At 37.8% G+C, this 15,363-nt stretch overlaps 3 protein-coding genes across 3 annotated transcripts in view; all 3 read right to left on the bottom strand.

Moving 5' to 3' along the window:
* Positions 1-1,434: 1,434 nt before the first annotated feature.
* Positions 1,435-3,560, bottom strand: wu:fj13e08 (zinc finger protein 239). The gene is made up of 2 exons (XM_036574178.1): positions 3,149-3,560; positions 1,435-2,993 (listed from the first exon to the last, which is right to left on the bottom strand). Exon 2 carries the CDS (start codon positions 2,773-2,775, stop codon positions 1,819-1,821), a length of 957 nt encoding a protein of 318 aa, XP_036430071.1. The 5' UTR covers positions 2,776-2,993; positions 3,149-3,560; the 3' UTR covers positions 1,435-1,818.
* Positions 3,561-4,556: 996 nt separating this feature from the next.
* On the bottom strand, positions 4,557-8,829 carry si:dkey-275b16.2 (peroxisomal N(1)-acetyl-spermine/spermidine oxidase). Its single transcript, XM_036574177.1, has 7 exons — positions 8,584-8,829; positions 6,631-7,123; positions 6,302-6,501; positions 5,857-6,112; positions 5,665-5,777; positions 5,313-5,467; positions 4,557-4,964 (listed from the first exon to the last, which is right to left on the bottom strand). Exons 1-7 carry the CDS (start codon positions 8,741-8,743, stop codon positions 4,818-4,820), a joined length of 1,524 nt encoding a protein of 507 aa, XP_036430070.1. The 5' UTR covers positions 8,744-8,829; the 3' UTR covers positions 4,557-4,817.
* A 3,336-nt stretch (positions 8,830-12,165) lies between these two features.
* Positions 12,166-15,363, bottom strand: part of rassf4a (Ras association domain family member 4a) — a 38,543-nt gene continuing 35,345 nt past the window's right edge. The window contains exons 7-11 of the mRNA XM_036574171.1: positions 13,875-13,976; positions 13,738-13,789; positions 13,529-13,650; positions 13,142-13,239; positions 12,166-12,932 (exon numbers count right to left, since the gene is read on the bottom strand). Of these exons, the coding sequence (XP_036430064.1) occupies positions 12,863-12,932; positions 13,142-13,239; positions 13,529-13,650; positions 13,738-13,789; positions 13,875-13,976 (444 nt within the window). The 3' untranslated portion in view covers positions 12,166-12,862. The remainder of the gene's footprint in view (positions 12,933-13,141; positions 13,240-13,528; positions 13,651-13,737; positions 13,790-13,874; positions 13,977-15,363) is intronic.

Raw genomic sequence — 15,363 nt, 5'->3', positions numbered from 1 at the left:
TGATCTTCGGGCCCACAGGCAGCACTGCATTAAAATCAGACAAGATTCTGTAGTGGAATTCACTGCATGGGCCCAGCAACACTTCTGAACACCGCTGCCTGTGAACACAGTTCATCACTGCATCCACAAATGCAAGGTAAAACTCTACCATGCATATAAGAAACCATCTATAAACAGGATCCACAAACGCCACCACCTACTCTGGACCTGAGCTTATTTAAGATGGCCTGAGGACAAGTGGAAAAGTATCCTGTGGTCCGCTGAATGAAAATTTGAAATTCTTTATGGAAATCGGGGACGATGCGTCAACTGCGCTACAGTGGAGAGGGACCATCTGGCTTGTTATCAGTGCACAGTTCAAAAGCCAGCTTCTGTGATGGTATAAGGGGGCATTAGTACACATTGCATGGGTGACTTGTACATCTGTGAGAGGACCAATAATGCTGAACGATACATACAGGTTTTGGAGCAACACATGCTACCATCCAGGTGACATCTTTTTCAGCTTATTTCAGCAAAACAATCCCAAACCACATTCTTCTTACACTACAACAGCATGGCTCCATAGTAAAAGAGTCTGGTTGCTAAATTGGTCTGCCTGTAGTCCAGACCTGTCACCCATTAAAAACATTTGGCACATTATGGAACAAAAAATTCAACAAAGGAGACCCCAAACTGTTGAGCAGCTGAAATCCTATATTAAGCAAGAATGGGAAAACATTTCACTTTTAAAACTACAGCAATTGGTCTTCTCAGTTCCCAAATGCTTAGAGAGTGTTGTTAAAAAAAGAGGTGATGCAACACAGTGGTAAACATGCCCCCGTCCCAACATCTTCGAAATGTGTTGCTGGCATCAAATACAAAATGGGTATATATTAAAAAAAATAAATAAATAAAATACCATTTTTCCATTTCAACAATGGTATGTTATCTTTGTACTGTTGTCAATTAAATATAGGGTTTAAATGATGTGCGCATCATTTCACTCACTGTTTTTAATTTACATTTTGCACAGCATCCCAACTTTTTTTGAAAATGGGGTAGTAACTCAGATGATGTTTTCTACTGTTTATTTAAGTGACAAATACATTTTTATAATTCTGTAACAGTAACTTCACTTGGCTCTCATTTTGCTTTCTTTGTGGTGCTCTGTGGCAACACTGACCGCAGAACACATTAAAACTACTCTCTCATTAATCTTTCAAATCATCTAAGCAGTGCCCCTTTTCATCTGCTTATGCCACAGATTTATGAACACCACAGAAATCCTCTGCTTGAAGATGAGCAATCATGAAAGAGAGAATACAGTTTTAGGTTATACAATACAAGGACACAAAACAGATTTCAAGGTTTCATAATAGCTGGATACAGGACACTTTCCCCCCCACAAAGTACAGCATGATTTGAATAGTTATTTATAAAGTGTTACTTGAATATTGTCAGTCAGCCATTTATTTCACTCTGCTACACTTCATCATTATGTGCATGATGTATACGGACCATATATTACAAGAGTAATTAGATTTCAGCACTCTACACAAGAAATCACATACAGTTTTAAAGTCACACATCTTTAGAAATCAAAAGTTAATACAGTTAGCTAAGCATTACAGCAGCTGTTTATATTTTTGCTAAATAAAGACAGATGGCATTCTGGGTCAGGTTATATACAGGCCAAGAGCAATAACTTCAATGTCCAAAATAAATAGAAAATATCAAAATTATGCATCCGAGAGATTTTTCAGAGATTTCTGTGGAGATTAATTCATTGCATCTTATAGTCATCTGTTTACAAGCAGCTGTATAATCACATGAAATCTAGGCAGAATGGTCTTTCATGTGCAACCTATAACTATAAACATATCTGTAGGCCTTTCCACAGACATTACACTGAAAAGGTTTTTCTTTTGAATGAGTTCTCTTGTGCTTGTTTAGTATATAAATTCGCTTGAAGCCCTTTCCACACTCTGGACACACATATGGTCTCTCTCCTGTGTGATCTCGTAGATGCACGTTTAAGTCATACTTATCAAAAAACCTCTTCTCACACTGGTCACAAGTGAATGCCCTCTCTCCAGCATGTCTGCGCAGGTGAATCTTTAGATAAGCAGGTTTGGCAAACATCATTCCACACTCATCACAAGGGTACGGTCTCTTTCGCTTGTGCACTTTCACATGGTCTGTGAGAAGGTCCGAGCGCTTAAAATCTTTCCCACAAGTTTCACATCTGAATGGTTCTCCATGCTTCTTTGTTTGCATTTTCAGTGTTGTTCTGCCATCACTCGCTTTGCCACAGTAACGGCTCTTATGTTTTTGTGCCTTCCTCGGTTTGGCTTTGTATCTCTTTCTTGTCTCTGATGCACCAGGCTTTACTTTTTTCTTGAAAGGTTTGTCCAGACATTTGCTTGACTTCTCAGTCCATGCTATATCACACTCCTCATCATCTATTTCAACTGGAGGAATTAGGCCTGCTGGTAGGTCATCTTCACACTGCTGAGCCATTCTGATGACTAAGGTTCGGTCCACAAGTCTTTCTTTTTCATCTATCAGTACGCCAAACTTAAAAGACTCTTCCTTAAACTTCTCCTCAAATTGAAGACAAGGGAAAGACTCTGAGTGACTTGGATCAGACTCCTTTTTAATTCGAACAGGGAGGACAGATGCTGTGAAATGTGTTTGCAATGTCAATATGCAGTAATTTTCAGATTCCACGTTTTCATTATCCAGGTTTGGTGAGGTGGCAAATAACATATTCAAGGGCTGGATATTTCTCATTTCATTTGCCCAATGGACTGGTGTGTTTTTGTCTTTGGTCACTTAACATCAGGCCCCTTACAGCAGGCAATACCATAACTTTCTACAACTAACGTGTGGATTTCATATTTGCTTCAGGCTGCACTTTTGCTTTAAGGTCCTCACCTTTCACTTTACCAGCACAGGGAAAACATGGAGGTTTATTCCAGTCAAACCTCTGATTTACAGTCGTTTAACACCTGTGGCAAAAATAAGAAAAACATGGGTTGAAGCAAGATATACAATACTCTAAATCCGCATTAAGGTAAATAAATCCCTTTACATGAATGTAGTATGATAACTGTGGGGTCACCAGCTAAGAAAAAGATGGTATCTAGAAAACCTTTAAACTTACCGTTTCAGTGTCAGTTAGTCTTGCAGGAAAACGTCAGCCACGTCGAACAGTGTTTCTTTAAGAGCGGAAAATCACAGAATTTTTTTAATCACTTATCAGTGATTTAGGCTCTGTAATCTCTATAAAGCACATCATTTTACAGCAGCTTCCCGTTTCCAAGTATTTCTCGGTGAGCATTCGACTCATCGACCGTTCAGTTGAGTTTATATCGCCATCTAGTGTTGTGGAGGGGATGATCTGACTAAAGCAGAGACAGATACTGTTTTTCCAGTAGCGCCTTTTAGTATGACCCGTAGAGGTCACTAACGAGAAAAAAAAATTGTGAGGAGGAAAATCTGTCCCCGCAGTTCAGTAATCCGTACTCTCAGTTTATAAACCGTGCCACGGATTTGTAAACTGTACTCTCGGTTAGCAAAACTGCCATTACATGCCATTAAACAAGGAAACATTACTGTTAACATTTTTATAAAATGTTTGAATGACATTTCAATTTACAACCAAAACCAAAGTAACGTATCAGACATAGAAATGTACTACTGTATCAAATGCGTTATAAAAATCCAGAAATAAAAGCTTCTTCATTTGCCAACTCTGAATAATCCAGAAGATCCAAAACAAGGTGGATATTATTTGATATATGTCTATCTTTCATAAAACCAGATTGAAAACAGATATTTCCTCCAAACAGGGCTCGAATCTGTTGGCGTTTAAAGTAACTTATAATCAGAATAGTAATTTTACAGGATATCCTAAGGATCGTAGGAGGGACCTTCACAACCTTGGGGAATTAAGACGGTTTGCGAAGAGGAATGGGCCAAAACCCACAATGCTGCAAAAAGCTGATTGCTTCTTTTCCAAAAACTTCTCAAAGTTGTTGGCAATTGCCAAGAATAGCTTTGCAACAAAGAACTAATGTTATTAAATTTTGGTGTTTGAATACTTCTAGCTTTATCAATTTTATTCTTTAAACATAAAAAATTTGGTTTGACAGATCAGAATAAAAACATTTCACCACACTAAATATATATATGTTTATTTATTTATTTATTTATTTTTTTAACAAAGGCCTACAGTATTCTGTCTCATACACCCATCTAGATACTCCCTAAGTCCTATCAGAAGGCCTAGCTTCTCCCTATTGTTGGTGTCAACTCTCAGTCAGTCTCTCCCCAGGCTTATGCCATTCATTTCCCTTGTAGGGAAAAAAAACTAACTATACATTTTCCTGCTTTGTTTTTTATGGTTGGTTGCAACAGCATGGGACTTAACAAATGATGTAGCAGTCAGCTACAACAATGCAAAGAGGCACTGTTTTTTGGAGTCTTCACACAGAACCATACCTTTTTATCTCACAAAATAGCTTACTAGTGTAGAAATACCCAGGATCCCCATGAACTTGCACAATGTCTTTGGATTTCAATGAAAATCAGCTTTCGATGGCATTTATTCTATCAACAGATTACAGGTAGTGTGCAAAACAGAATTTTAAACAATTTTCTGAAAATGACAAAGACACAATCACATTTTCACATAAAAATCACAATGTGAGTAACTGTTCCAGATAAAATAATTTCATCTTTTCATTACATTCGGTGTCCAGAGTTGGAGGTAACAAGCCATTGCTGTTGGCCAGTTATTAAAAACACCTTAAAAGTGCACACACCACTCTTTACAGTTTTGAAGTCATCTGTCCTGACAGGGCAGTGTAGTGAGTGCGGAGACGGTCTGCTTCTCTCCAGCCTGTTATCAGGGCTCCGTGGACAGTAGAGAAGAAGGATCTGTGTGTGGCCTCTCCAGCAAACATCACCTGTAATGGCTGAAGAGAAAGGCTGAGCTGTATCACTCTTAGAAAAACAAGCTCCACCATACAGGTGTTAATCGCATCAGATGGCAGACTTTTGCTGAGAAGCTAACCCCACATATGGGCGCAGACAATAATCATGTAATGTTTGTACAAATAAAAGGTGGTGAAATGAGCTGTTAGGCTAGCTACTTAGCTAAGTGATGTAGTCAGTGTGCTGTAATTACTGCTTCTTAAAGATTATAATCAATTGTCTCAAAATCCCTGACTGTGGCTTTAATAGTTACTTTTCAAAGGAGTCACTCGCAATCAAAATAGTGCAGTGCCACTGTGAAACCTGAAGGTAGTGACGCTTCAATTTACCTGAGAATTTGAACCTGGCAGGGGAAGAGGCTCTGCAAGGTTATCTATGTCATAACCTGAGCACCCTTTGGCCACGTAGGTGTAGGATCCACAAGTGTATGGGTCATGGAACCACTGGGACCGTAGAAGCTTCTTTGGTGCAATAGTTGGATTTCCTGGAAATTACAGTTAAGAATTAAAACTACCTAAGGCGAATGGAGGTTACTGAATATCTTACTTTGTCATACATTACATCAAAAACTGCTGAGAGGGATTTTTTCATACAGGTTTTTCAAGTTAAATTCCTGCTGTGGCAGGTATGAACCCAGTGTTTTGGTACAGTCAGTATAACAGACACATTTATCTATGTTACCTGTAAACCTGCGAATGAGCTGAGTGACTGCTTGCAGCACTTCAAATTCTGTCAGAGTTTCCATGTACTCGGATTCATGCCCAGCAATCCAACCACAAAGAACGTGGCCAAACCTTGTCAGAGAGAGTAATCAAATCTCACAAACAGCCTAAAGTGCAGTGCTAGATCTTGATTAGACCGAACTCTGCCTACCTTTCCATGGGCTTCAGAACAGTGAACCCAACCAGCTTTCTGATCCAGGCCGTCTTCACATCAGAAAAAGCATCCACAAGATCAGGCTCGTCGTCCCATACGAGGTAGATAACTTCACAATCTTCACTCCAGAATGGATTCTCAAACTCAAGGAAAATCTTATTGTTGGTCCCAAAACCCATCCTCTGGACGGAGTGCAATTTGTGTAGTGGCAGAGGAGGATGTAGGAGTGTGTCCTGATACTTCTTCAAGTAGCCTTTACAGTTGAACACATTATAAAAAACGGCACACTCAATAAACATAATATTCTAATATTGCAAAGTTGTCAAAGATAATATACAGAAAGCAGTGAAGAGAAATCTGTAATCTGTGATGTGCAATGAGATTTGTAATGAGCAGTGTACAAATAAGAGAAATAAAGGATGGTGTAACCCATAAAACATACCAAGTGGAATGGTAACAATGACATGATCTGCTTCAAAAGCCTCTCCATTAACACACTCAACAGTAACAGGGTATGTCCTTCCTTTTGAGCTTGACTGCTTGTAGGTGTTATTCCAGTGAATGCACTTAACTGGTTTATTGTACAAAACAATGTCCTTGGGAAGTTCATTCATCATGTGCTTAATTAGGCCATCATAACCTCTGAAAAAGAGAAAAATATATAAATTCATACACACTACTCAACTGTGTACCCTTGTCATTGGGCACTAAAGTTCTACAACACCTTATATCTAAAAGTTAAAGAAAACAACTGTCCTTCTAAAAGCTCACCCTGGGAAGGTGCAGTCCAGTCCTGGAAGTGTCTTGTACATGCCAAAAGCTCCAAGGCCCACATCATCCATAGTGTGTGTTCCACTAACACAGCACTCCAGCTTCAGCATTGTGCTCAGAAGAGCAAGCTTCAGATCTTTGGTAGCCTGGTTCTCCTCCCACTCCTCATGGGCTATCCGGAGGACCTCTCTCTTAAGAAACTCCCCCACAGTAGGCAAGGGTTCTTCACCACTGGCGTGGAACTCCTGGCACTTCTCAAACAATGTCATGAAGAGTTCCACTGCAGGTCCCATCACCTCAGGATCAAGTTTCCTGCCTGAGCTGGAAAACCAGTTAGGTACAAAAGGTGGGTGACCACCAATGTCCACTGACTGATTCTCCTCAGACATGGACTCTTTGCTGAGTAATTGGTAGTGGCAGGCCAGGCGAAACACCGGATTCTCCTGTGATGGGCCATGGATCCAGTTGGCACCTATTTCTACAATATTACTGCCTGGAGAAAAATGAGATTATGGATTATGGATTTTGAAGGAGACTAACTATGCCAAAGTAAAGTTATTGATTACAACTTGGAACACTAACATATCACATTTCTATCAAGTTAATTATCACGATTGGTATCTAGTAAAGAACTTCTCACGTAATGCTGACATGTATGTGCACCTAACATACATTCTCAAAGTTTATAAATCAGTGACAGTTCAAAGTTCCTATAGTGCAAAGACATAGGTCTATAAAGATGCCACAGTAGACCATTAAGTTAACCAGTAAACTGAGGCTCAATGCAAAGGAAACAACCTAGCCTCAATATTGCCAGTGTTCAGAGTAAGAGGCTCTACAGAACATGTGTCAAACACAAGTCAGGCCCGTGACACACTCCTATTCGGCCCGCGAAATCATTTTAATTTTCTATTATTATTAGCCCAATTCACCATGAGCTGCACTACAATCCCCAGCATGCACTGCAACATAATGTGCGTCTATGGGACAGCACCACAAAAAGCAAAGATATGCCAGGTGTCTAGTTCAAGCCAACAGGCAGGTTTAAAACCCTACCATACACTGGGGACAGTTAAAGAGGTTTAACAGTTATCTGTAGCAAGACGATTGATTTATATAAAGTCTGTTGTTTTATATAAAACAACTTGCTTTTGCTTCGAATTATTTTAATAGGTCAAGTATTCAGTGCCTTTTTTTTGCTGTTGCAGGTTTGAATAAACAATGGCCAGCTCGGGTCAAGAAATAAAAACACAGCTGGTCCACGTGTTTGTTTAGATTTTTTCATTTGGCCCTGTTTGTGGTTGAGTTTGACACCGCAGCTCTACAGTGACTGCTTTTCACAACAGTGAAGCCGCTACATATTTAACACGTAGCTGATTTTACTTCAATATCTGGATGGTCAAACTTTAATCGTGTAAACACATTTTAGGCACCTCCTGCTTCCCGTTTGTCAAACTACACACTTGCAAGACTAGAAATAGAATATGTGGGGTGATTAAGGAGACTATGAATAAAAGTAATGAACAAACCTCACCCCGGAGATTTTGTGCTCGTTAGGCTTGCTTTGGTTACAAAAGTACAAAAGGTTCATGAACCTGAACTTTGTGAAGTCATGACTGTTCTCGTTCGAGAAGCCGCCAGTGCTCTGGGCTCCACTCAGCCAGGGTTTTCTTGTTTGACACTGTTGTTAGTTTACACTAATGTTGTTAACACGCTACCAACTTCAACCTTCATCTACATCGCAGCTTCTTAATTTATTATATCAACCGAAACAACACAGTCATGAGAATATGAATAATCGTGTCCCTTTGTTCTGCAGATTTGTCTAGTGTGGGCGAACTTGTCATAAAACCATCTAGCGGTCCTCCAGCTCTTTTGCTGCAGGCTAACTGTGCCCCAGTTACGTGCAGTGCATGTCGGAACCAGTAAGCAGGCCTTACGGTACACACTTACCGAGTCTGCCTGTCTTGATCCTTCCGCCGCTTCTGGACGTGGCTTCGATAATACGCACATTGCTAAAGCCGTGCTGCATTAACCGCTGTGCAGCGCCGATCCCTGAAATCCCGCATCCGATAATGAGTATTTTCGCATCTACAGCTGGACGGAGAGCCATCGCTTCCTTTCCTCATGTGAAGAGCACCGAGGTGGGGAGAGGGCGACTCTTCTGGCAAGTTATACTTTAACTCGAGCACCGCTGAGAGCAGAGTGCGGGTCAGGGAGCATACAGGGTTAAATGATCACTTACGTAATCTTCCCTAGTCAGCCTTTCACTGTTTAATGAAAGAAGCCATTTGCCTAAATTTGACTGAATGAATTGAATACAAAAGCATACAAAGTTTTTTTTTTTTAATTCCTAGTAATATCGTATAGTTTTAAGCAGTATGACACTAGCAGTACTGCTACTGAGTGCTGATTGGCTAGTATTACTGCTACTGAGTGCTGATTGGTTGGCGAGCTGACTGTCTGACTGAAGCGGTTCGCGCTCCCTGAGGTCATGAACGTACATGAGGCGCTGTTATAAAGTCCTGTACTCGAGTTCAAAAGCGCTCAAAAACATAACAGCAGTGTTATAATGTTTTATGCTGTTCTGTACAGTGTTCTGGAAGTGAATGCATTCATCTGTATAAAAATATATAAGCATTTATAAACTATGATTTTGCTCGACTGCTCCATATTAACCCATTCATTCGCTCCAAAAGTAGCGTTAGACAAATCCAGACGACATTACTGAGCGGCAATGCTCCTTACTACAAATTCTCTGGTATTACCTGGTGTTACTCAGGATGTGTATTATTTTGAAAACTGGAGAAAGAAATAATTCTAGTTCCTGCCAGAAGGGGTCGATATGAGACCATGGGGCGTCACATTTGTACACAAAGCACCACTGAAAGGTGGACAGTACAGGCCAAAATTGACACTTAAAGGGAATTTACTGAGAATTTATGAGATCCCATGTAGACCAATGAATAGTAATAATTTTCAGATATCTAGATTTTTGAGTATTAACGAAGTTAATAAAGGCCCAAGAAGTGCCCTTGTGGATTTCCCCCTCTGCATCTTCTCTAGTGTTTCACTTTTAATACACCAACTGTGTCAGTCATCATACTCACATTCCTCTAGTCCCAGATTTTATTGTGGAACTTTTTCCCCTTTTTAGATAACAACCTTTCTACAAAAAGTGTATTGAAACAGTCAGTTTCAGTTTGAAACAGTTGTGGAAACTGTATATGAAAAAGGCATGTTTGGGTTCTGCATAGCTAACTAAGCAAAGAGACTTGAAGATCCCAGAAATCATGTAGAACTGTTAACCAGAATCCCTTTGCAGTTCAGATGATTTTCAGAATTACATAATAATAATGATAATAATAATAATAATAATAATAATAATAGGATAATGTTGAGATGGGTGAAGGTGGTCATTTTAATGTCTAGCATTATTACTGGAAATTTAAAATTTATTTGTATTTTGTTATGTTCATGCCTGCTATACACGATAATGTTGTGAACATCTCATTACAGACACATGGTGGTGTGACCAATACAGCAGGTCATTGTTGTGGTAAATATCAAACCTCGTGTACTCTCAGTGAAGCCAGTGACCACAGACAACTGTTTCATTTCCCAAGAAAGGATAAGTAAAGCATTGTCCCAAAATAACAATAGCTATGATAAGAGCTCTAGAAGTGCAAATGAGCTGTATGCTTGAGTTTAATTCTAACCAAAAAAAGTGTTTCTATTTTCCTTGAATACAGTTGCGTGCAAAAGTTTGGGCACATAATACACATACACACACACACACACACACACACATCATCTAAACCACCTATCCTTCTGGGTCGTGCTGGGGTGCTGGAGCCTATCCCAGCTGCCACTGGGGGCCACATAATATATTCTGTGTTTTATTTTCCCTAAATAACTCAAATAAATAGAAAATTAATTTTGCACTAAAATATGCAGAAAATGCCATATTTAAGCTGGTTCCCTGTAGAGAATATGTTCAAAAAAATAAAAAAAAATCACCAGGAGTGTCTAAACTTTTGTATGCAACTGTATTTCCCAGAAGATAATCTCATTGCTCAAATATTGGTCTATGATGGCTCAGGAGACTTAATGGTGATTCTCTTACAATTCCTCAGGAGAAATAACATTAAATAAAAAGGAGAGAAGGGATACTTATGGCCCAGATGAAAACGATAATACTTTTCACAGCAGCAAAACAGAGAAGACTCTTGGATGAGAAATGGATGAGTTCATGTTGAGATTCCTGTCTTTAGTTCAGCTGCAGGTAAACAAGAGAATTATTATGTTGACTAATCTGAGCACAATTTGTGACTTTTTAATGAGATCTCTACTAAAATTCAATAGGAGACATATGAGATTAGGGGTCTTTTACTCAGGAGAAATATTTGAGCAGTAGGAGACTAATGAAAACATCTCATTTGTCTTTCCATGATCTCTTGTTTAGGAGAAACTACAGAGATATTAAGGAGATCTTTTTATGTTTCTTTCCTGTGGGTTTCCATTAACGATTAGCAGACTTAATACCAGGTAAAAGTTTTACATGAAAGCCAAAACATATCATTGGCATTCAAATAGTCATATGCAAAAATTTCAAGTGGTCAAATTTATTTTTTTTATGTTTTAAGTGAAGATAAGACTACAGAGAACACACTTCTACATAGTTTAATGCACAATTACTGTTTATTTGCTGAATTTAACATATTTAGGAAAAAAAAAAATAAAACACGGCATGTGCAAAAGTTGTGGCACATTTTATATTTTGTTTTTTCCCCCAATATTGTAAACTAAAATAAATAAATGAAAATTGTCATAGTTCAGTGTGTTCTCTGTAGAGGGTGTATTAACTTATTTTCACTTACAAAATCAACAAAACATATAATTTGGCTGGGGGTGTTTAAACTTTTGCATACAGCTGTACCACACTATAGACTGACCTGAGAATAGTAAAAAAGCAAACACACAGTCCATTTTCCTTAGCTGTGCTACTTCTCTGGGGAAAATAAAGCCAGCTATGGTGCTCGTTTCTCAGGACTCTATTGTGTAACACTGGCACTCAGGCCAGCAGGCACTGATTTCTTGTCTTACACTCAACAAAACAGGCCCTGGAATAAATCGTGGGAACTGGTTCACTCCATAGGTCACTCACAGAACAATGAGAAACTCTGTTGGACTCATTGTGAGCATGCAGGAAACAAAAATGACTGCTTTTTCTTCTCAAGGAAAACAGCCTAGTGATAATGGAGTTAATCATCTCAGAAAACAAAACATGCAGCTAAAAGAGGTATATGACATCAAAGTAAACAGACTGTGTTTTTAAACTGAGATTTAACAGCAAAAGTGTGCAAAATGTGAAAATCAAGAATCTAATTATGTGTTGAAATACAAATTTTCTGTGCATTATGTTTGCTGAATATCTATTGAACGTCTATTTAATATCTTTTGAACAAATGTTTAATGAAAAACTGACCGTCAGAAGTTTCATATGGATAAACAATCATTAAGTGGGCTCACACGTACAGTCTACATATGAAAATTTATTTTATATTCTTAAAAAAAGTTAACAATAGTGTGTTTGACATCATTTCCAGCTAATTACATTCAGTGTAAAACTATAATGATATGTTGTTAATTACAAAGTGTCCCATTCACAGTGTTCTTTTTCAGCTGATTTAGCACATTTGTACAAATCATGCAGGCTCACATAACAGTTTATACAGCCAATACAACAGAATTTACACCTCATAAAATATTACATCCAATGTTATGTTACCTTAACTTCATTGATTTTTTGGATCACTATATGGATGCTCATGTTATCAGTAAGTTAAACTTTCAATCAATTCAACTAACTGCCTGTGGTTAATGTAGCTTGTGTGTACTATGGCACACTATACTTTATGATATAGGGTTTTCTTGCAACAGTGTCAATTGCTTTATTTGTTATTATACATATATTTAATCAGATTGCATTATTTGATTTCCAGCAGAACTCCCACTCACAGAATTCCCACTGCTGTATGAACTGTTTGGGAATGGAATGAGTTTGCAGAAAGGTGCCAAATCAACTGAGAAAAACTGCAAAATGCTTAAATGCCTCATACAGCAGTTTAACAACAGCATTGTGTATCATGCCTGAGTATGTCTTATAAATATATTAATAGAAACATTATTGCATCTGTGTCTTTAGTCAAATAACTCTCTTTAGATCTTCTCACACACTGTCTGTACTCTCAGACAGCTCCTCCAGCTGCTCCAGTATCATTGACCTCAATGCACTGTATCTTTAAAAGAGAGATGAAAGTTATTAAGGCAAACTAAACACATTTGAAATTTCTCTTCATATTGTCCACATGAAAGTAATCAAATCATGTAGTATTAATTATTAATATAGCACATAGATTAATACAAAAAAGAGGCTTATTATAAAAAGGAGTCATTTGAGGATAAAACTATAACAATAACAATATTGTATTTGTGTAATATGACATACTTTCTTGTCAGTTTTAAAATCTCCCTCTCTTCTTCTTCCCTCAACTTTTTGACAAAGCTATCCAAAATAGGCACTTCAAACTTGATGTACTGTGCAACCTGAAAAAAAGACACACTGAAGTTACTGTTTGATTAATTCTGTTACTTATTCCATTTACAGAAATAGTACCCTGTCATATAGTACTACCATTCTAATTTTCAAGAGGGAGGCCTGTCTCATTGTTAAATCCCCCAAACAGGAAAGTGATACAAACTAAAATTAGGCCTGACAAGAAGACATAACATCTATAGATACGGCATCTGTTTTCTGTTTACTGTGCCAAATAGTGAGCGCTACTCAAAACATGTCAGCAATTGTGTTTTTTCTTCCAGAGGCAGAAAGACTCACATCATGTGTAACCTCTTCTCCTAGATCACTTTCCATAATGAAAATCTTGGCAATTTTTTCACATGGGCCATGCAGCACACGCGATACCAACGGATATTCAGTGTCTTTAAGCTTTGTCCTCTCTGAAGAAAAAAAAACATTCATAAACACACCACAGTGATAGTAATAACAAGTCAAAAGTCGCGAAGAGAAAAAGCACATAAAGCTACCTCCTGACTCGTGGACGACATAGAGGGCAAATTCATCAATGTTATTCTCAACCTGTAGGAGTATGATAAAAAAAATATTAGCTGAGAACAATGAGAGCCCATTTAGTTATGTGAATCATGGTTACAGTGTTACTTACCCGAAATTTATGAAGTAACAGACTGAGGACTTGCTGTGTTGTCATTTTGCTGTTCACACGAACATTAGTCACTGATCCATATGCTGGGGTGAAGACTGATGTCTGTGAAAGCAATAAATCACAATAAATTACTAAAGTTACTATTGTCTCTAGATACTATTTTGGAGAGACTCCTTCTTTCCAATTTGCATTTCATTATTATATTTGAACAATGTGTGCTATATTACATGTAGTGGTGAAGATGTGTACCCACAACAACTCCTCCAAACCCTAACCATCCCCCCAAAAGAGGGAAAAAACAGACAGCAATACACAAGCTGCACCCCAAAATGACTGTTATTTATATAATATACTGTACTGTACCAAAGTCAGAGACCACCCTTTCAAATAGCCATTCAGTAAATTAAATATATATTACTTTAAATATCTGACACGTTATTCATTTTTCAGCATCAGGGAAAAAAAAAACAGAAAACATATTTAACAGAAAATTACACAGAACCCTCAACAACATATAATACCCTTTTTTCAGTATGTAGTCCTTTGCCTTTATTACAGCTTCCATTCTTTTCAGGAGACTTGCTTTCAGTTTTTAAAGAAATCTGCAGATGTTTTTTCACACTTCTAAAGTTAAGTCTTAGAAGTTGGTCGCATTTTCTCTTTCTCATGATCCAAACATGATCCAAACAATCCCAAACACATTCAGTGATGCTGAGGTCTGGACTCTGGGGTGGTCAGTCCATTGTTCTGAGAAAACCAGCGGCTTCTTTGTTTGATTTGCAAATTTTCTTCTCTTTTGTCTATTTTCTTTTCTTAGTAACAGCTTCTTGACAGCTATACATCCTTTCATACCCATAGTGCTGAGTGCCTGATTGTTTTCTTATTTATATGTTGTTGTTTTTTTTTAAAGTGGCAGCTGAGTGCACAAAAGTAAAGTAAATACTGATATGATTTGATATTATAATTAATGTTGGAGGCTTCGGTGTAATTTTCAGTTAAAATTCTTGCTTCTTGTAAATTTTTCCTGCATTTTTCCTAAAGCTGAAAACTGAATAACTTAATGGACATTTTGAATGGAAAGTAAATGAAATAAAACTATTTTTTGCACGATACTGTATATTATTGCTTAAATATTGAATAACGACGCATTATTCAGTAACTACAGGAACTTCAATGCAAACTGGCCGAGCTATTTACAGAAGAAGAGAAATAAAGTAAAACAACCAGACTACAGTATATCTACAGTACATATTTATTATTATCATTCATTTAGACTTTTAATATTTTAAATAATCTTCACTGTTTACATTCATTTACCAGATAAAAAGATTTCTATTAGAGAACTCCATTCTGAACCTACACATAGTATGCTTTTACTACTTCTCTGAAGTGGAAAATGAAAAAAGATATATGCAAGGTTAAGAAAATGAACCTGCAGGGTCTTATGTTCTTCTACATTTCCAAGTTGGCATGTCTTGGCACTCGTGAG

This window comes from Colossoma macropomum, unplaced genomic scaffold (genome assembly GCF_904425465.1).
Source record: "Colossoma macropomum unplaced genomic scaffold, Colossoma_macropomum, whole genome shotgun sequence".
In the NCBI taxonomy this organism is placed as follows: Eukaryota; Metazoa; Chordata; class Actinopteri; order Characiformes; family Serrasalmidae; genus Colossoma; species Colossoma macropomum.
This window is presented reverse-complemented; position numbering and strand designations above follow the sequence as displayed.

Excerpts from the sequence above, each read along its gene's own strand:
- wu:fj13e08 (XM_036574178.1), bottom strand. The coding sequence starts at position 2,775 with ATGAGAAATATCCAGCCCTTGAATATGTTATTTGCCACCTCACCAAAC.
- si:dkey-275b16.2 (XM_036574177.1), bottom strand. The coding sequence starts at position 8,743 with ATGGCTCTCCGTCCAGCTGTAGATGCGAAAATACTCATTATCGGATGC. Across the intron at positions 6,113-6,301 it reads CATTGTTACCATTCCACTTG|GCTACTTGAAGAAGTATCAG; the intron begins GTATGTTTTATG and ends TCAACTGTAAAG. Across the intron at positions 5,778-5,856 it reads GTTCTGAAGCCCATGGAAAG|GTTTGGCCACGTTCTTTGTG; the intron begins GTAGGCAGAGTT and ends CTCTCTGACAAG.